Genomic DNA, 21,903 nt, shown 5'->3' on the forward strand with positions numbered 1-21,903 from the left:
CACAGAGGCAGTTCAGAGGATGGAAAATGAGTTGATAACCATCCCAAATTAATTCTAATACTTCTAAAAAGATCTTAGAATAACACCTGAGAAACCACAAAAGCAGAGATATGGCTTATCTTTAACTGTTTAAGATCAATCTGCACCAGATCAGCAAGAGACAACGTTTGTTTGTTACTTGCACTTTTGCTGAAGATGAATCTCCCTCGCCAGCTGGCCTTGGGGAAACACAGTGCTCCTGATTGGCTGGTGGCTTCTGTGACGTCCTTGGAATTCCCCCGCTCGTGGGTGGGTAGTTCTGGGTTACTGAGGTGACGGACTGCTGAAAGTCGGTTTGCGGAAGTTCGTGCGGTTTCAAAGCAAAGTTTCTTTGTTGCAGGGTGTCTTTAAGTGACCTGGTCTGATCCATCCCTATGGCACTGTCTGCCAATGAGCACTTGCCATGAAGGGCGGGGCCACACCCCGTGCCGACGTAGAAGGGGTCAATCATTAACACACTGCATGTAGATTTCACGGGGAAGAACTCTTGGAAGATTGAAACTATCTTACATCAAATGTTACAAGACGAATACTGTTTGTACTACTAGTTTTTCATTTACACCAACAGATTGCAAATGTCACTAGCTTTCATTCAAGACCAGATCTCATACATTTCAGACACATGCAGATCAATTTAATCTGCTTTAAGGGTTAAAACAACACATTGATTAACCTGGTTGGTTGAAATAACCACAGCATATGAGGAACATTATGGTGTATTATTCAAAGATACATCTGCCTTAGTTCTAACATTTTAAGAGATGGTCTTTCATTTGTATGCATTAATGTTTCTAGAGATCTCTTCTTCTCTACGAAATTGTGCATCTGACAGGATGCACAATTTCAATGTCATTCAAAAGTCTTGTGAGGCGGTTTCTGCTGAAAATCCCGTAAAGCCCCTTTGTTTAGTTTAAACCATTTACTAATTTTGCTGAAGGGTACCTGGAACATCTGCAGCCAGAGTATTGGTCAGAATAACCCAAAATCAATTGGTGCTTTGTTATCGTGATGGTTTAAGCCCTTAAGCCAGTTCAATGACTGAGACAATTTGCAGATGCCCAAGATTTCAGATTCAACTCGTGTTGACCACTGCAATATGCCCATGAGTTCCTTCAACGTGTTTATTAAGGGATGATGCTTTGCTGAAACTCTCCCCACATTGAGTGCATGTGAATGATTTCTCTCTAGTGTGGATCCTCATATGGTGATTAAGGTTTGTTGAGCAGTAAAAACTCTTCCCACACTGAGTGCATGCGTATGGTTTCTCTCCAGTGTGGATCATCATGTGTAGATTAAGGTTGGATAATTGGCTGAAACTCTTCCCACACTGAGTGCATGTGAATGGTTTCTCTCCAGTGTGGATCCTCATGTGGTTATCAAAGTTTGTTGAGCAGTTAAAACTCTTCCCACACTGAGTGCATGCGAAGGGTTTCTCTCCAGTGTGTATCCTCATGTGTTGATTAAGGTGTGATGATTGGTTGAAACTCTTCGCACACTGAGTGCATGTGAATGGTTTCTTTCCAGTGTGAATCATCATGTGATAATTAAGGTGAGATGATTGGTTGAAACTCTTCCCACACTGAGTGCATGCGTATGGTTTCTCTCCAGTGTGGATCCTCATGTGTTGATTAAGGTGTGATGAGCAGTTAAAACTTTTCCCACAATGAGTGCATGTGAAGGGTTTCTCTCCAGTGTGGATCATCATGTGTAGATTAAGGTGTGATGATTGCTTGAAACTCTTCGCACACTGAGTGCATGCGAATGGTTTCTTTCCAGTGTGGATCATCATGTGATAATTAAGGTGAGATAATTGGTTAAAACTCTTCCCACACTGAGTGCATGTAAATGGTTTCTCTCCGGTGTGGATCATTATGTGAATCTTAAGTTTGCTTTTGGTTGCGAAACTCTTTCCACACTGAGTGCAGGTGAAACGATTCTTGTCTCTCCTTTTCAAAATACCATCAGTCTGTAAATGAGTTTTTTCCACAATTTTGACATGATGTTCCTCCTCTTTACTCTCCTCATTCTCTTCAATTAGGTCTGAAATAAATAAAACATTAGTTTTCATTAAATCTTAAAAACTCTCATCAAAAGCTGAAAAGTGAAAAGACACTGGAAACATTGGCTACACACACATTGTAATTTTGATGCACATTGAATGTCAAATTAATCAGATCATATTTTGTTTGGTCCATTAACGTGTACACATTTAGGCAGATTCAATTCAATTCATCTTTATTTATCTAGTGCTTTTACAATGTAAATTGTGTCAAAGCCGCTTAACATAGAAGTTATAGTAAATTTAAACAGTGTCAGTCCAGTTTTCAGAGTTTTTCATAAAGGTCATTTTGGTCATATTGATAAGACACAGATTTCTACGATTTGTAAAGCAGACAGGGAACACTTGTTCATTGTGTGCCTGACTGGTAAATGTATCAGAAAAAAAGTTCTGGGGTAACAGCTGAATATTTGCCTCACAGATATGAGACATACCTGTACAGCATCTGCATAAAGGCTGGAATGTGCACCTTTCCCCTTGTGTGCTGTTGGGTCATTTTCATCCATTCTGGGGTGATTTTGAGGCTTAATTTGGCCAAAACGTTCTCAGTGTTTCAGCAAATGGTCTGATATTTGGGGACATCTTATTTTGACATATTCTGGAAAAATGCTCCATTGGCCTCTATTATAAAATTTTTTATAGTGCAAATAAAATACAATAAATAATAATAACAACAACAACAACAACATGGAAATTACTCAAATAGGCATATAAATGAGAGTAATAAATTCATCAAGACACAATGAGTTACCCATCAATGGGAAAATGCTTTAAAATTTTTCACTCAATACACTCTGGGCAAATTTACTCCCTTTTCGTCATATTCATGGCTGTTTTTTCTCCATTGACCTCTATTATAAGAACATTTTTATTGCAAAGCCATGACAGCACATATTCATGAATTTATGATTGTTGGTGTTCTTTGTGACGACATTGTTTAATTGGTCTCCACCCATGAGACGGCAAAAAGAAAATGGGTGAGAGAATAAAGGAGGAGGAGGAGAGTTAAAGAAGGCAGCATTATGTGGTGTGTAGAAGAAAGAGAAGTTGACTGAACTGTTGCAGTGTGGGGAAACGAGTAGAGAAGTCGGGTCGAGATGAGCAGTGTAAACTTAACGACTGGCTGTGAGAAACAAAAAGCGGAAGTATGTATTGAAGCAACAGAGCAAAGACCGCTGTCTTGTTACTGAAGTGCACGTGACGTGTGCGTCACTAAAGACTTCAGTGCAGTGTGTCCTGAACAAAATCAACTTACTGATTTATCTCGCTGGCATGGAGTCAGCTGCCAACTCACCGGCTGGGTTCACCAACACCCTCAACCTTCACATCCACATTCGCCATTCCCCACTCATGTCCCTTGACCCCTCCACTCCGTGGGTAAGAAGCAAAAGTTTTTGTTTTCTTTGCCCAAATGCTCATTTTGTTTTTATTGTTTTGTTTTCTCCCTGTACTATTGTTATCATTATTATTTTCCCCGTTTTCAAATGTGACGAATCTGCTGGCCTGAAATCATTTGCATTTTTTTCTTTCATTTGAGTTATAAGTGCTGAGGGTTCTGTGTTTCATTGTTATATTGTTTGTTTTGTTGTTGATACTGCTGTTTGTGTGTGAAAAGTATTTTTTATTATTATTATTGACTAATACAAACTTTATTTAGACAATTACAGCAATTATCTGAGTTTTTTCTGGTTCTCATTGTTTGTTATTTTATTTATTTTTTTATATTTGTAACTGGTGGTGAGAGCTAGCCGTGGTATATTTTGTTTGAAATGTATTTTGACAGATATTCTGTCTGGCGCCCAAGATTAACTACTTAAAAACAAGTGACAAACATATTTGTTTAATATTTGTTTATTGTATTTTTTTGGGGGGATCACCATTCCCACATCACCGTTACATTCCTGTTGGGAAGAGATTTGTGATTTTTAAAATTGATTATCAGTTTCAGTGCAAAAAAGTTTCTGCCTTTTATATGGAGTATAGTGTGTGCGTGTGTGTGTGTGTGTGTGAGTGTGAGAGAAAGAGAGAGAAGCTGGATTTATTGACCTTAGTCTAAAATGCGGAAGTGCGCCTGTTTTCGCGATTGTTTTAGAACTTCCGATTCAGTCGCCTATGGGAGAAATGACTAGAAATAATAAACGGCAGAAAATGGTCAAACTACTTGCTCTACAAGCAAATGTTTGCATGACTATACAGACCAAGTAGAATAATATATTAAGGAAATATCAGTTTGCAACATCAAACAGCGAAAATAGCAGTTTTTAATGTCGAGAAATGAATGTAAGTGAAAGACCGGAAGTCTCGTGCCATAAAGATTCAAATGTCTGCGCCCGCTTGTTGGCAAAGAATAAGGTGAATACTCTAGCCTAGCATCGCATCATGCACCACCGCTGACTGCACGCTCACCTCTCGAAATGGACAATGCCTTACTCGCCACGTTCGCCATTGTGATATTCTTTAAAACGACAGGGGGCGGTCAAAAGAAACCCATTGTAAAGTCAGATGGATAAACAGAGAAGTAGAAAGTTTCCGATACTTCATATATTTCATTAATATCGTTCAATGTTTTTAAACAAAATAGATTTTTTGTTTTTATAAATTATTTTAATGATTATAAGGATTTTTATGACCATTAAAGATTTTTTTTTTTATCAAACTTTGGTGCATCACTTGCTTTTGTTCATATCTCGGACAGTTCTAACTATTATAATTTATTAAAATATTAATGACAGCAGAACATGGGTTGCTCTTCAAATACATATTTTTATTATGGCAAGAATAAAAGCAAAAAAAAAAAAAAAGGTACACTTACTAAAAAATACATGTTTCTTTAGATTTAGCCCGCTCCACAATTCACACATGTATGGCTAGTTTCTCTCCTCTGCTTATGCTAAAAAGGCAATAATGGTCCAACGTTTCTGACCATTATCACCAATAAAGCCTAGAAAAACAGGGCATCAGTATATTGTAAACTGATAGGTTGAAATATTCCCTTCCAGTAATCTGTGTGTTTTGTTTTTGTGAAGTTTCAGTGCACTTTACTGACGCATTTCTTAAAACAGTTTGCATAGAGAGAAAAGAGGGAATTCTAGACATCTAATTGTTGTTGTTCTGAGATTGTATGTAAATCGGTCTACAAACTTGTTGTAAGTGTTTAAGCTGACCTCTGCTGATGAAACTGCAAACTATCTACAATAAACTTTCTTTTAATTGAATCTCTGACTACAGCTCTTCTTCATCTGATAGACTGGTCATTTTTGGGTTAAAACTGTTGGTCCCCCTACAAAGTGTATTTATGCACGCACACTATATTCTGCTGTTTTAATTTTTTGAACAGGCCCATCTAAAGGGTGAATGCAGCCAGCTGATGATCAACAGTAAAAATGACACATTTGACCTCTTCCCAACAAGGAAAACGGCAACAATCTAGAATGCATGATTATTTGGTGTCATGGCTTTGCGGTTAAAAAATGTGATTATAATAGAAGTCAATGGGTCAAAAACAGCCAAAAACATTATGAAAGGGTATATAGATTGCGAGATTAATCGTATTATCTTCACGATAACGATATTTTTGGCCCACGATGATGAAAATGGGAGACTAATAATATATAAAAGAATGACAAAAGACATGAGAACAAGTAACAAATGAAATTCATGTCTTTCAATGAGTGCTTATGTGCATTTAGGAGAACTAGGCAGCACACTCAGGGCTGCAAGATGGATTTAATTTAGTATTCTTATTATAAAAATATATCTGAATGAGGATCAGATGACTGAGTTGGTCTTTGAGAATGAAAATCAACCTGTTTGTTCCTGCAGATCTTCCTGTTTGACTGTGAATGTTTCTTCAATCTTCACATCTTCACTCTCCTCTTTAATGAACGCCATCTTTATAACAGTGTGGAGATCAGTCGCTTCAGCAGCAGTTTTTCTCTGTGTTTGGACACTTTATCCTGTTTAAAATGAACAAAACAAAAAAAATGTCCTGTTTTAAATAAATAAAACAATGAACAGAAGTAACTTCTCTTCAACGCTTGCTTCAACACTCTCTTTGTATGAAAGAAATTAACAAAAAGAAATCAGGCAAGTCAGAGCAAGAAACAAAAGCCACAAATGACCTGATTAAAACTAGTACTCCATTTCTTATAGTGATGTATACTTAGAATGGAATGACATTATACTATTTAATAAAGTAAACCTTCATTAAAACACTTATTACATACTGTTACATCCCTGTAACTTTATTTGAGTATGTTCTTAATTGTTGTTTGTTTTATTTACTTTATTGTCTGCTTACAGCAACGTGTAGCATTTTTTTTGCCCAAGACAAATTTCCTCTCAGGGACAAAAAGTTTATCCTATCTTTATTCAAACAATAGACCTCATTACTGTGAGTTAAATAGTACTACGTTGTATAAAGGGTTAAAATAATATTGCCAACAGCAGGTACATAATTTAGCACTGAATGAAAAAAACAAACTTTAATCAATCGCTTTATATAAGTGTAAACGCTTTAAAACAAACCTTTCTCCAGTTGAATCACAGCGCGGGAGCGGCGCAGGCTTATGACGTCACAATCCACGCCAAAATAAAAGTCTTTTAACCTTTTTTTTTGCCACTTAAGTTACTTTTAGTCATCACTTATTATTTATAGTTTTTCTCTGCGTTAGGACTCTTTATCCTGTTAAAAATTAACAAAGCAATAAAAATGTCCTGTTTAAAATAAATAAAACTTTGAACAGAAACAAAATAACTCCTCTTCAACAGTTTGTTTATATGAGAGTAATTAACAAAAATAAATCCAGTAAGTCCGAGCAAGAAACAATAGCCACAACTGAGCTGAATAAAATTAGTACTGCATTTTTTATATATAGTATACTTAGAATGAAGTGAAATTATTTTATTTTTAAAAATTAAACCTTCAATAAGACTCTTAATACAAGCATGTTGTTCAATAGTCCTCTTTACTTTGAGGGGTAAAATAATATTGTCAACAGCAGGAACATCATTTAGTATTGGATAAAAAACCTGAAACTTTAATCAGTCACTTTATATCTGTGTAAAAGCTTTTAAACAAACCTTTCTCCAGTTGATTCACTTTTTTTTGGCAAAAGAAAAATATCTAAAATCACATACAAATACAAATAATACTATTAGACAGAATGGGAAAATATTAATATAATTAAAGTATTAATAATAATAATAATAATAATAATAATAATGAAATTACTAAATTAAACAAACAAAATTAATTTTAGGAGGGAGTTAAGTTCTACTCTAAAATGAGCAAATGATGAGTAATTATTTGTGAATTTCTGTTTGTGAATGAAAAATTTGCCATATAAGATAAAAAAATGTATGATGTGTTCCAGGGATTTAGCTTTTGGGTTATTATAATAAAATAATGTCTTTTAGATTAAAGCAATTCACAGCATTGGCAAAAGCAGATATATGAAAATTTAGGAGTGACCAAAATTGCTTGGATATCGGACAATCAAAAACATATGTACAAGTGTCTCCTCTGCTTGTTTGCAGAAAGAACAGGGGCTGTCGAATTAAATAAATTTGGAAATACTAGAATTTTACAGGGTAGATATTCTGTACAATTTTAAAGTGTATTTTTTTTGCCTTGTTGGAAATGCAATATTTCCCAGGTAAAAGCCAAGTTCTAGTCTATATCCTCAACCAAAGACCTTTAGTAACACTTTTCTCTAAAATAAATTTTCCTTTTAAATTGAAGAATTTGACACACAACGTTATTGTTTCATTTTTTATCTAACAGACTAACACCTTCTAAAAGCAAAGGAGAATGAATATTCACTGAGCTCCTCGAGTTAAATCTACAGTGAGTTTTAACTAGGTGAACTAAACCAAGTTATACTGCCTTAACAACTTTATTACATTTGTTAGGAGGAGTTGGAAAACAGTGGTAGGTTATAAATTGGTCATATGAAAGAATGTTTCATGCATCATCAAACAAGCAAAGATTACAATTATTATTATTTTGAAACCAACTTTGGAAAAATAACAATTTGTTTCTGATTATAATATCCCAGTTATTCCATACGAAAAATCGAAGAATTCACGAAGAATTGTGAATGTAACCAAGCTTCCAAGCAAGCAGACATTGCTTAGTGGGAAGATAATTACATTAAGGAAGAAACAAAAGACTACCATTTTTGTCAAAAAGTAGTTGGGAATAAAAAAACAAATATGCGTTGGATTGGTTAGGCATCTCTTCCAAATAATCATCCAAATAATTTTAAAAATGTATATGATGTCAGAAAAATCTAAGAAATTTACACCCCCCTCTGCTTTACTACTAGAAAGAACTTTCTTTTTCAACTTATGGTTTGTTCTTCCAGATAAATTTTAAGAAAACAGTATTCATTTCTTTGGCCATTTTGTTTTCAACAAATAAAGATAACGTTGGATATACAAAATGAGAAAGACCCTCTGCCTTGGACAAAAGAACTCTTCCATATAATGACAGGTCCCGTTGTAGCCAGGAATTAAGAATATTTTTAGTTTTGCTAATCCTAGACAAAAAAAAATTAAGTGCTGTCTCACTAAAAGATTTTTAGTAACATAAATAATGAAATATTTAATTGTGGATTTAACTGGGATATCTTCTATTTATTCTTAATTCAAATTATGAACAGGCATTATCTCACATTTGGAGATATTCAGCATAGACCAGAAACACTTGAGATGTCAGAAATTAAATTTAAAGCCTTTTATACGTTTGAGTCATCTTTTAGAAATAAAGTGGTGTCATCTGCCAATTGTGAAATCTTAATCTCCTTCCCAAAAGCAGAAATTCCCTTCAAATCTTGATTTTGCACAATGCTTAAGGATAGAAACTCTGTAACTAATAAAAATAAAAAGGAAGCGATTGGGCAGCCCTTCCTACTACCACACAAAATATAAAATTTATTAGAAGTATTAAAATTAACAATCACTGAACTATTGATTCCTTTATGAAACAAAGCCATAGTGTTAACAAAAGTATTCCCAATTCCAAAAAACCTCCATGCTTTAAACAGAAACTGGTGCTCAACCGTATCAAAGGCTTTATAAAAATCAAGAAAAAGAATGAGACCATTTGAATGAAAAAAAAATCAGCAAAATCTAGCAAATCCAAAACTAATCTCATGATATTAGAAACATGGCGGCCTTTTATAAACCAAGACTGAGTTTCAGAAATAATAGAATCAAGATTTGTTTTTAATCTGTTGGCAAAGTCTTGAAGGATTCGGATTTCTGCTTTCCAGTCTATCTCATCATGGACCAACGTTTATCCTTTTCATCATCCTGTTTCTTAGTATATAACTGTGAATTGATTTTAATTAATGAATAAGTTAACACATTGCTTAATATAAGAATGTTCAGTGCATTTGCCTGTCTCTTTATACCTATTTTCAGGAGCCAGCAAACTAGGTCAGAGGTCATGGAAATCTTGAGTGGAACTGAGGACTGGAAACAACTGTTTCTATTGTTATTTCTAGGAGTTAATATTGTCTAAAAAGTCTAAAGTGATTTTGCTATAGATTTACGGTTAAATCTTTTAAAGTGATTCTACTTTTTATTCAAGATAGACTTTGTGTAGTAAGAATATAACTGCCTGAATGTAGATTATACCAGTTTTGAACCAGTTTTGATAAAGACGGCTGACGGTACACTCAGCCTTGGATAAGAAACAGATTATACTTTATGTGTGTGTGTTCTATTTGATTGTTGATCTGTTTCACAGGTCTGGAGTCAGCTCTAATCAGTCTAAAGGATGTCTGACGTTTATGTTTAGATATTGTTCAGAATTGTACTCAAGAACCTCACGTGGAAATGTTCTTAGTTTATCTGTGTTTTAACCAATCAGGTTAGAACACCTATATGTATGACACAGTTAATGACGTTATGTGAGAGTATAATTGTTATTGATTGGTGATTGTAAGCAGAGCGGCCTAGGAACTCATTGTGAGTGTTGAAGCTGGCTTCTGCGGATGAAACTGCAAACTATCTTGAGTAAACTTGATTTATTTATTTAAATCTCTGACTCCGGCTCTTCTTCATCTACCAGACTGGTCATTCTTTGGGTTAAACTGTAAATTATCCCTACAGTTTTGGTGGAGGATGCGGGCACTTGTTTACTGGTAACACCATTGATCAATTAACAAAATGAAGGTAGGAAGATTTAAAATTATAAGATTAGGGATTGTCTGTGAAGTAGTGGGTAGTAACGGAACGTTTTTGGTTCTCATTTAGACGTAAATGAAAGGCGCCGGTGGATTCACAGAATTTTGTGGTAGATTGCTGTGGAATCCCTTAGCGAGCTGGTGCATTTTGTGGTACACCTATAGCGATACTGATAAGTGTAACAGTAATTGAGAGGTGTACCTTCTCCTTCACCCGGAGTTAGGGTACTCATTTGATGGGTGTTTAGGAGGCTTTTGGGACATTCTCGGGCATAAAACCTGGACTGGTTTTCTATTTAGTAGTGGACTAAATTAACCCGAGATTGTAATTGAGTTCCACCACTGCTATCCAACTGCATTACAGACAAAAGGCATGCCATAAGAATAGTGTAGGTCAGATTATTAGGGAAAGAAATAATTGAATAAAAATAACATATAACATTATAATAGAGATCCATTAGATAGTAGTGGCCACAAAAGTCAGACAAGATACCTAGAAATATCAGGGTGAGGTTGATTGATCAATGATGCACCAGGAGCAATCCCGAGAAAATTATGACCCTAACTGGATTGGACCGGTCTGGACAGTTTGCACATCTTGGGATGGTTTGCAGATTCATCAAGCAGAAGCCAAGCGCTGTTGGTAAGATTGCCCTCTCAATTTCTTGTTGCTTTTGGTGTTGAACTCTGATATAAAAACAAATAGATGAGAGCAGAATGAGGTAAATGACTCAGCTAAGCTCTCGGGTTTAAAATGATTTTAGAACGGATTTTAGGAAAAAAAAAAGTATTCCTTTGACATTTAGTTGTCATTGAAAAGCTAAAATCTAAATATTGAGGGGCTAGTAGCAAAAACTAAGGACAGAAACTGACAGTAACATTGTTTTGTCTCAGAAGATAAGATTCTGTGTGACTGCACTGTTATCTTGGTTTAGCCCTCGCCATGACTTTTGACTGAATTTTGGCTGTAAAAGTAACAGAGACTGTTTGAGTGAAGCCATGAGTTGTGTTTTGTTTCTGTTATCGACTTGCTTAGCAACGATATTAAGAAAACAAAATGCACCAGCTGATTGTCTTAGAAAAGACATTGATCATGAACGGAAACTTTGAAACTTGATAAAAGATCATGTAAATCTAGTTAAAACTGGACAGAGAATTTTAAGAATAAATTTGTGCAAGTTCAACACCTAAAGCAAACTTAGTTATGAGCTGTCACAATATTCATGTCTATGGTACAATAATGCTTATTGTCCTGAGGGAATGATTCGTCCCTGTTGTATGAATATTGTCACTAACCTCTGAAATGAGTGTTATATTATTACAGATTGTATAAGCAAAATGCCAGACATTGCAGAAGTCAATAATGCTGAGTGAATCTGATGAAAAGATGATGCAGACCATGAGATGAGCTTTAAATGGATGGGTTATCCTGCTCTGTTTGCAATCGTTAATAATGACTTCTTTTCCTGGTTCAGATTACTCTCTGGAATAATAATAATTTTAAAACAAGTTTTATTAGCTTATAGCTGTGAAATTGAAGACTGCCATCCATATCAGGTTACAAACCTAGGTCTAAATTGACTGAGAAGTTCAAAGGTTAATTACAGTTAATTCTTTGCTATCTGAATATTAATGTTAAATATTTTAGACTTGATGGAATTTAAACAGTGACATTGGCTAAGTCACTAACCACAATAGTCCAGAAAGCATCCTCACTCTAGCATAGGAAAAATAAGCAGAAAATTGAGTCGAAGTCATTTGTGTTAAAGGCAAATGCTGCAGTAAATCACCCTGTCTATGTGTGTGTGTCCTCAATGGCAGAGGAACATAATTGTTTGGATGTTGTGTAGAACAGAGAGATAAAGTTGAATGAAAGTGTTTGCATATGATGGTTGAATTCAGTAAGAAGTATTTATACTGCTGCAGCGAAAATTAACATTTTAGGAAACAGTAATGCAGCGTGAACTTTAACAGCATTTTTAAGCAGTTAAGTCAACTCAAGTCAATATTATTATTGTGAATACTGACAAGTTGTACAGAAACTTAGACTGTCTTTAAATGAAAATTTAGTAGTCCATATCCAAGCAAGAGTCTTGATTATATGTGGTAATAGAGTTGTTAAATCAGTCTGTTCTTGTTCAATTGGTAATGCTTTCAAACAGGTTTCACTGTCAAATCACAGGTATGAAAGATTTTCAAATAATCAAAAGTTTGAGCAAATAGCTAACCTGTGAGCATTTCTAATTGACCAGACAGTAAGAATTGAATGAATTTTATACAAGATCATACTGTTTGCTTCTGATTATGTTGAATGGTTTAGTCAATGGTACAAAAGACAAGTTGAGAAGATAATTATAAGGTTTAGTCTTATTTCTGTTAAAAGATGCTTGAGTTTGAATTACTCAGGTTTGATCTTTGTTGAATTTGACTAAGATTTTGTTTAACCCCTAAAACGTGGGAACAAAATAAATGGATTCACAATCCCTCTTATTGCATGTTAATGACTTGGATAATTAGTTTGTAAAAACCATTACATCTTTCTTGGTCTTTAGGTAACAGGTAATATCTATATCTAGTCTCTTTGAGGTGACTGAAGGTCTGGCTCAATGTCAGGAGTGCAATAACAGTGTTTATTCATTTAGCCCGGCTTCCAGAGAGTGGATTTGATATTAGTTTGTTAACAGTGAAGGTGAATTTTTCTAAATATAGCCAGGACAAGGGTGCTTGTACACTTCCTATCAATGATACAGAGGAATGTGTAGCATCACTACAATCACATCATCATTTGAATGAAAAGATATTTTAAGTGGACTTGACTGACATGGAGTTCAGCAAGGTGATGATTAAACATGGTAATGGTGCTGAATTGGACTATTGTGGTATTGGCATGTTTAATGTGTGTTAATGTAAAAATGCTTCATTATTCTAATTTGAAGTTACAGAACATGCTGATGAATGTTTTAAAACTGGTGAAGATAAAGATGTTTTGCAGGTCATGAATTTGAATCCTGTGTGGCTTAGGTCGAGTGGATGACCTTTTGTGTCTGATCAGAGGATCTCTGAGCACTAGAATTAGCCTGTATGTTTGGATTTAGAGTTGGAGCAAGTTGTAGATGCATCAGAGGAAGTATCGATGGAAATTATGAGTTGTTTACTTCTGGAGGACTTTTAGGGCTTGCGCATTTGTGTTCACATTCTGGACTTTGGTCCGCTGTTGTTTTTTGTATGTTTTCACTTCTGCTTGCAGGACCCTTAATCCCACCGATGATGAGAAGCGTGAACTCCTTTTGTGGGTGGAGAGTGGAAGAGCCCTTAGCTTGGGGACTGGAATTTTTAGGTTTCAGCTTGTCCAAGAAGGGGCGAAGAAACTCTGCGAACTTATTAAGGGAGCATGAGTCATTACTTTCACTCTCCTTAGTGACCTCACTGGTTGACCGAAAGCGGAGTTTGGACTCCATTCGGGTCAAAAGGGGGGACTGAAGGATTCTGATTTCTGCTTTCCAGTCCATCTCATCATGGACCAACGTTTATCCTTTTCATCATCCTGTTTCTTAGTATTTAACTGTGAATTGATTTTAATTAATGAATAAGTTAACACATTGCTTAATATAAGAATGTTCAGGGCTGCGTTTCCCAAAAGCATCGTAAGCCTAAGAAGTTCGTAGAAATGATCGTACGACTGATCTTAATATTACGGTCTGTTTCCCAAAAGCATCGTAACTTAAGTAGCACTTGAAAATCTTAGTGGATCTACGAGTGCTCTGGAGTAATCGTAAAGCCTTAAGTGCATCGTAAGGAGACAGAGTTATGAGAGCACCTGCTGGACAACCGGCAAATTGCACCTACAATTTACTTCTCTTCAAAGTCATTATTCATTTTATTTGTACGTATATCTCTATTCATTTATATTTTCTACACATTACACAATTCAATATACAAATAATAATGAATAAAGAAAAAAATAAAAATTACATAATAAATGTTAGAATGAAAAAAAAAAATTACACTGTTGTATATGGACATTTCGAGGGTAGTAGGCTACATATGTTGTATTTAACAGAAAATATTTAATGTGATTTAAAGATGACACAAATAAAGGAGGAACTCAAAAAAATGTGTCAATGACTTGCTGGCGTGCCCCAAACCCAGCCATGTATTGAACATGTCTTGGCTGATCATCATGAATTCTCATCTCAACTTCATTCTCTTCCTCCACCTCTTCATCTTCCTCCCTGATGTCCAAGGGCACTCTTGCCCTCACTGCAATGTTGTGCAACATAGCTGTTACTGTTATTACAGCACAGCACTTTTGTGGCACAAAGAGAAGACCACCACTGGACTTGTGAATAGCCCGAAAGCGTAGCTTCCACCTTCCTAAAGTGCGCTCCACAGTACTTCGGGCAACACGGTGAGCCTCGTTGAAATGTGCCTCACTGTTACTGACAGGATTAGCAACAGGGGTGAACAGATATGGCCTCAATGGATATCCGCTGTCACCAAGCAGCCTCCAATGTCCGTTTGAGTTTTGGGCCTCTTGACCCACAGATGAGTTGGTAAAGATATAGGAGTCATGTGTGCTCCCAGGCCACCTTGCAACAATGTCTGTGATTAAACAGTTATGGTCACAGATCACTTGGCAGTTGATTGCTGGATAACCTTTGCGGCATATATATGTATGGCCATCCACAGAAGGCGTACTGATGGGAATTAAAGTACCATCAATGACTCCAATGACTTGTGGTATATGGTAATGTGTTAGAAAATACTCCTGAATGTCTGACATGGCCTGTCTTGATGCTGGAAATTTGATGTGTTCAGCTGCAAGTGGAAGCAGTGCATAGGTGACTGCTTGTACAGCTCTGGACACAGATGGTTTACTTAGTCCAAGTCCATCTCCAAGTACCTGAAGAAAACTGCCTGTTGCATAATATCTCAGAGCAGCTAAGAGTTGCACATCAGGGGACAAGGCAAAATTCCTTCTTGTAGCACGCATCAGCTGAGGCCCAATGACATTGAGCAGCTGGACTATTTCTCCTCGTGGCAGACGGTACCTGTGAATGACAGCCATATCATCAAGCATATCCAGAGGATTTTGATGCTGCCTGATGAAGGCATTTATAGTACATAGTGTACTCCGTGGTCGTCTCTGTCTTTGTCTTTGCCTTTCTCTTTGCCTCACTCTCAGCTGGAAAACTCGCTGTAGTGCAGCCATGATTTACTCTGCAAGACTACTGAAGTGTGAACTTTATATACTATCCTAAAATTGCTCACAGGAACCATATGATTAAAGTTTTTCAGGCTGTGATAATATTCACATGTCACACACTGATTGTCATCTATTTCACTAATTGCAGTAGGCCCCACTTGAAGAAACTGAATCATTGATTTTAGAAATTGCATTAATTACCTCTTCCCTGAATTTATTCTCTTGTTAGGTTCATAATGGTCAAAGATTTACATTTATATAAAACAGTGCTAATAAAGAATGTGCACATTAAGAATTTTTCTGCACCTATATGGATAGGCTAATAGATAGGCCCTAATACTATATTGCCACACACATCAAGACTCGAGCTGTAGTAAAATATATACCCCTCTTTTCACAGACAATGCTTAAGCCTATAGTCCAGACTAAAATGTAAGTCTGAGCTTTTTCAACTGAAGGACACTTGCACTGACTGATCCTAAAATATATCAGTCCCTTTGTTTTGTCTCAAGATGGACACCAGTACTTTTTTTCTAAGGCGCAATTATAAAAAAAAAATACTTAAATCTAATTGAACTATGGCCTAATCCTGGCCCTGTCTGTGAAACTAGCCCATAGGACTTGCATGCTTATTACTTTTTTAAAGAGACTACAAGTAGCTATTTAAATTTGAAACACTTATGATATGATAATATAATAAGAATTCTTCTGCTTTATAGTATTTCATTGAGCCTTAGACTTTGAGTGGATTAACAAACATCAAAACATTGCATTTAAACAATTTTTATTGATTCAAGTTTGTAGTTTGTTCCCCAGGATCTGCAAAAGACATGGCAAAATGTGATGAGTGTACATATGGAAAAGAATATTTCATGTTGCACAACATATTTTATTAAAACATATAATTATTCATGATTAAACAACATTGAACAATCTTACCTGACTCATCTGGCAAGATAATTGGCACTGAAATGGAGGGCCTTGCAAAACTCATCTCCTCCAGTGAAAGTCTCCTCTCTTCCAAAGCCATCTTGGCCTTCTTAAGTTCAATGATTTCCCTCTGAAAGTTGTAATTCATCTCATTGGCCTCTTTAAGAGATTGTCTGATATCTTTTAGAACATCTAATTTCTCTCGCTCCAGCTGTACCAAGTCCTGACTACAACCACAGATATTCTCAAATCGCGGTGTTGTGGCTGTAGCCTGAACAATTGAAGATGGAGGCTGGTCTGTTGGACTGTTGGGAGGACTGGGAGATGGTAGCTGTCTGTCAATAGGAGGTGAACCTGATTGCTCTTGTGAACATGATGGACCTGACTCAGGTTCAGGTTGACGCAACCCTTCTCCTCCATGGAGGTCAATCCCACCACAAATCCCATCTGAGGCAGTTGTTCCAAGAATTGACAGTGCCTTTTCTTCTTCTGCTGTAAGAATGGGGGCGTCATTAGGCCCACCACCTGTTTTATTAATTGTTGTCCTCTGCAGTGCCCTTTTTCTTTTAGCTAGGCTTGAAAAGTCCTGCCACTTCTTCCTGACCTCATTCCCTGATCTTTTAATCCCCCTTGTTGCAGTAAGTTTTGTAGCAATATCGTCCCACATTTTTTGTTTTTCTTTATTTGTGTGACTGCCCTTAAACCTGCTGAAAATTATATGTTTTTGTAGCTCCACCTCCTCTAAAATAATATTAATTTCCTCTTTTTGAAAAATGACTTTTCTTTGTTTTTTGGTTTCAGCCATTTTGCTAGTGTCTCCACCCCTAGGTATGTGCTTATTTATATTTTTGTCCTATTAGCAAATGCACATCAGGTGGGGATAATTAGGCTAAACTTTTCAAAAATAAATGTAAGAGCTTATTTATTTATTTTGATGTGAGATAAGCAATTTTTGATAAAGAAATTGATAAATAATTCTACTTAATTAAGGTTTCATATAAATATCGAAAATGATGCTGATGTCATTTCCGGCAAGGACTGTTAGAATTAGTTTTATGCGAGATTGGAGCAAGACAGTGTTTTTACAGTACGACATTTCCAGTTAATTTATGTTTTTAAACTGGCTCAAAAATTTTTTTTTTTTTATGTTATTCGAGTTGAATATACATTTACACAAGTAGAAGAAGAATTATATGGATTGCTATAACATGTGCAACAATAACGAGCCATTCTATAGCGTGACATTTCAGCACTTAACAAACGGATAGCGACTCCTAAGTTGCACTTAAAGCTGGGCTACGTGCAATTGTGTTAAGTGCATTTTTGGGAAACGCACGTGAAACAATAACGAACGTTCGCAAAATGACTCGTAGAAAACGCTCTTAAGTGCTAAGATCAATCGTTATCGGGAAACGCAGCCCTGGTCGATTAGGGAACTGGTTATTGTGCTGAAATAGGTGCAGATCTTCATTTTTGTAAACAGTTTGTTTTTAGCAGTAATTTAATGCTGGGCGTGTCATCGTGATTGACAGTTGTGATTGACAGTTTCTCAAAGCAGACCGTCTGAGCTTCGGCAGAAGACTGAAGTGTTATTACTCGATTTCTGTGATATTTCACTATGACAAAATGAGTTCAGCAGTAAACTACAGTTTCTGACATACATGATCTGGTGGAACACTGTTTATTCGCTAAGGTCAGAGCTTTTTTCGGGCTTTATTAGTTTGCTAATACACGCCTAGCCACCCAGATAGCAAAATACACTGGGGCCAGTTCTTGCCTGCCGGAGACTTACCCCTCAGAGCTCAGACTGACTACCTCTGCTGGACCTACTCCGGATGCCTGGACTCACTGCCCGATTCCAGCCCGAGTCAATTGAGCCAGATGCGGCGGCCGAGCGAGCCAGCGCTGCCGCATGCGAGCCGGAATCAGCCCGCGACGCCGCGAGTAGGTTATGTGCTGCGACCCGGAGCTGGCGCGATTGAATCTTCATTACATAAAACCCTCACATTTGTTAACGTTATTACAACCATTTTTGTTGATATGAAAACAAACGCATGCTACTATGTGAACGCAAAGTGTATCACTGAGTTTAACCTTTGAATAAAGATGCAAACAGCATACATCGCAATTATTTAAATAAAGGACAAAATAAATAACAATAAACCTGTATCGATTGCACAAGTATTAAATAATAATACAATTGAATACATTTTGTAGTGCACAAGAATTAAGAAATCCGAAAATGACAATAAAACTGCACAATAAAATAAACCCATTTAAGTACGGGGAAAATACAGGAGATCGTTAGCAGTAATTCTCTTTGTGTCTAAATAATAATCTCCACGTTGATCTCCTGTAAGGTTATTTGAACTTGCTTTACAGGACGTCTCTGCATTTTAAATTTTGGCATGTTATTAAGTAATCTACTGAATTTGCTGTTATAAATCATTATAAGGTTCTTGAAATCGAAACTTATATAACCTAATAGAGCTGTAAATGTTAGATATTATTTATTTACATCATTTACTGTTGGCAATTTATTTAAACACTCCAGCTAACATTAAAATGAATGTAAATTCATCGTTGCCAGATATAATGAAGGCATCGAATAAACCAAATGAAAACGGAGGCAAAAAAATTAAATAAATGAACAATTCAAGCGAAAATGAATAAACAATATACTAGTGATGTTGCAGCAGATGGACATTGTATTAATAGTGCAAAGTTTTTTTGCAAAAATTGACAAATTGCAGGGTTGGGATGTGTCAATATCCTGTTGATATTTAGTAATCTTGCTGTATTTATCTTCTAAACGCACGATTGTTCCCGCATGGTAAATCGTTATGGTGTGTAGGCTATATTTTGTGTTCTGTTGATGGCTAATTAAAAATAAAAACCTTTCTAAAAATGTATGTGTTGTTTATATGTTATTGTTCATATTTTACAAGTGTTATTTCTACCCCTATGAAGATAACAAATACCAACAACCCTGTTATAAGAGAATATATTATTTGTGCTCATGTTCAGGCTAGAGTGAATAAAAGATCGTTTATTTCTGCAGTCCACCATGTATTGCTTTTATTAAAGTATAACAGCTTACATCACACCATTTTTAAACCGTATATTATTGTGTTTTTTAATGTAAGTGCTTCTATTTACATCAGTGAGTGTTTGTTATAGTGCAGACACCGGCAGTCGAGTGAGAAGTTCGGGGGGTGTAGTTGATTTTACATAAAGCGTTTGGTTGGAAGCTCGACTCCGCTCATTATCGCGGCTCCTCCTCTGGCTCCATCAGACAGTCCTTCTGCGCATGTCAAGGCTCCAATTTCAGCAGTCTTTTGCGACAGTTTGTGCCCGTCAAGCAGGCGTTTTGCCCTCAAGGCGTTCAATGGGAAAAGGGGCTGTCGCGTCGTCCATATTTTTTACAGTCATTGGTCTTTAGCTGTGGCGGCGAGAGCGTCAAAATTCGCTACATTGATCTCGTATTTAAAGGGGCCGTTGCAGCATATCTTATCAGTTACATTCCCGCATAAAACCATACTTTCTAGCGTAAAAATGTTGCTCACTTATTGTCAAATTTGTTTAACAATGAGAGATCAAGTTGCATGTGATGTGGATTTGCTTCACTTAATTATCCAGTGTGTCCATATGTCTAAAATATCCTGAAGCAGCAATACTGTTTTGTATTGTCGCATGACATTCAGTTTTTTTTAAGAAAAAAAAAAAAAAACTTACAACATGAATGCACGTCAGTAGCTCGCCAGTAACATTTTAAAATATGTTCCAGTAGAGAAACATTGCAAATAATTATAAATTTGGCGACCACAATAAATAAACCCTTGGGAACAACTGTGGTCGAAACCAAAGTTCACAGGAGAACTGTGTTCTCTGGACTCCTCTCAAGCGTTGGACTTCTACATTCTGATTGCTTGCCGCCGAACTGCGTCATAGCTCATTACCATAAAGCTGACTTGATTTCAACTCTCCTCGACGCCCACACCCGCAAAGACGTGCCACTCCTCGCTGCTTATCACTGCCGGCTCTCATTGAAAATAAATGACTTCCGGCTACATTGACGCTCTCGCCGCTTTTGGTGTGAACGTACAGTTAGTTACAAACCTGTCTGATGGCTCATTATTAGGCCCACCCAGAATCTGCGCACACAGAATTCCGCAGATTTTGCCGCAGAAATCTACAGATTTTTAGCCCATCATTAATTGTTTATTTGCTTGAGTAAATGTGTGTAAATATATATTTATTCAGCTTTTAAATTAAAACAGTAATATTATTGACTAATATAAAAATGTTCATTTGATTTAAATACAATGCAGTTTAAAATAAAATGCAAATGATTTCAGGCCAACAGATTCATCAGATTTGAAAACGGGGAAAAATAATACTAATAATAATATTACAAGGAGAAAACAAAACAAAATTAATAAAAGAAGAATTTGGGCAAAAAAAAACCCAAAAACTTTTGCTTCTTACCCACGGAGCGGAGGGTCAAGGGAAATGAGTGGAGAATGGCGAATGTGGAGGTGTGGATGTGAAGATTGAGTGTGTTGACGAACCCAGCTGGTGAGTCGGCAGCTGACTCCATGCGAGTGAGATAAATCGGTGATTTGATTGTGTTCACTGCGCTGAAGTCTTTGGTGATGCACTCGTTCACAGACGTCACGAGCACTTTAGTAACAAGACAGCTGTCTTTGCTTCGTTGCTTCAATACATACTTTCACTTTTTGTTTCTCACAGCCAGTCATTACATTTACACTGCTCGTCTCGACCCGGTGTCATTACTCGTTTCCCCGCACTGCAACAGTTCAGTCAACTTCTCTTTTTTTCGCACACCACATAATGCTGCCCTCTTCAACTCTCCTCTTCTTCCTTTATACCAGCGGTCACCAAACTTGTTCCTGAAGAGCCGGTGTCCTGCAGATTTTAGCTCCAACACTGATCAAACATACCTGAACAAGCTAATCAAGGTCTTACTAGGTATACTTGAAACATCCAGGCAGGTGTGTTGAGGCAAGATAGAGCTAAACTCTGCAGGGACACCGGGCCTCCAGGACCAGGATTAGTGACCCCTGCTTTATACTCTCACCCATTTGCCTTTTTGCCATCCCATGGGTGGAGACCAATTAAACAATGTTGACTGTCATCACAGAAAACACCAACAATAACTAATGCATGATTATATGCTGTCATGGCTTTGCAATAAAAAAATGTTGTTATAATAGAGGCCAATTGAGAAAAAAACAGCCATGAATATAACGAAAAGGGAGTAAATTTGCCCAGAGTGTATTGAGGTTTTTTATTTATTTTTTATTTCAAAGCATTTTCCCAGAATATGTCAAAATAAGATGTCCCCAAATATTGGTTCGTTTGCTGAAACACAGAGAAAGTTTCAATTTACTATAACTTCTGTTAAGCAGCTTTGACACATTTTACATTGTAAAAGCACTAGATAAATAAAG

The 21,903-nt window shown here is 36.5% G+C and overlaps 2 protein-coding genes and 1 long non-coding RNA gene across 3 annotated transcripts in view; 2 read left to right on the forward strand and 1 right to left on the reverse strand.

Moving 5' to 3' along the window:
• Positions 1–6,676, reverse strand: part of LOC110439562 (uncharacterized) — a 6,764-nt gene extending 88 nt beyond the window's left edge. The window contains exons 1-3 of the mRNA XM_021475696.3: positions 6,626–6,676; positions 5,905–6,054; positions 1–2,079 (exon numbers count right to left, since the gene is read on the reverse strand). The exon at positions 1–2,079 is cut by the window's left edge and continues 88 nt beyond it. Coding sequence (XP_021331371.3) covers positions 1,112–2,079; positions 5,905–5,989 — 1,053 coding nt within the window. The 5' untranslated portion in view covers positions 5,990–6,054; positions 6,626–6,676 and the 3' untranslated portion in view covers positions 1–1,111. The remainder of the gene's footprint in view (positions 2,080–5,904; positions 6,055–6,625) is intronic.
• The window catches only part of LOC141381964 (uncharacterized), a 1,176,553-nt gene that overhangs the window by 915,488 nt on the left and 239,162 nt on the right, over positions 1–21,903 (forward strand). The window lies entirely within an intron of this gene.
• The window catches only part of LOC137491209 (uncharacterized), a 44,623-nt gene that overhangs the window by 20,608 nt on the left and 2,112 nt on the right, over positions 1–21,903 (forward strand). The gene's annotated exons all lie outside the window — the stretch shown is intronic.

This window comes from Danio rerio, chromosome 4 (assembly GCF_049306965.1).
Source record: "Danio rerio strain Tuebingen ecotype United States chromosome 4, GRCz12tu, whole genome shotgun sequence".
NCBI classification, from domain to species: domain Eukaryota; kingdom Metazoa; phylum Chordata; class Actinopteri; order Cypriniformes; family Danionidae; genus Danio; species Danio rerio.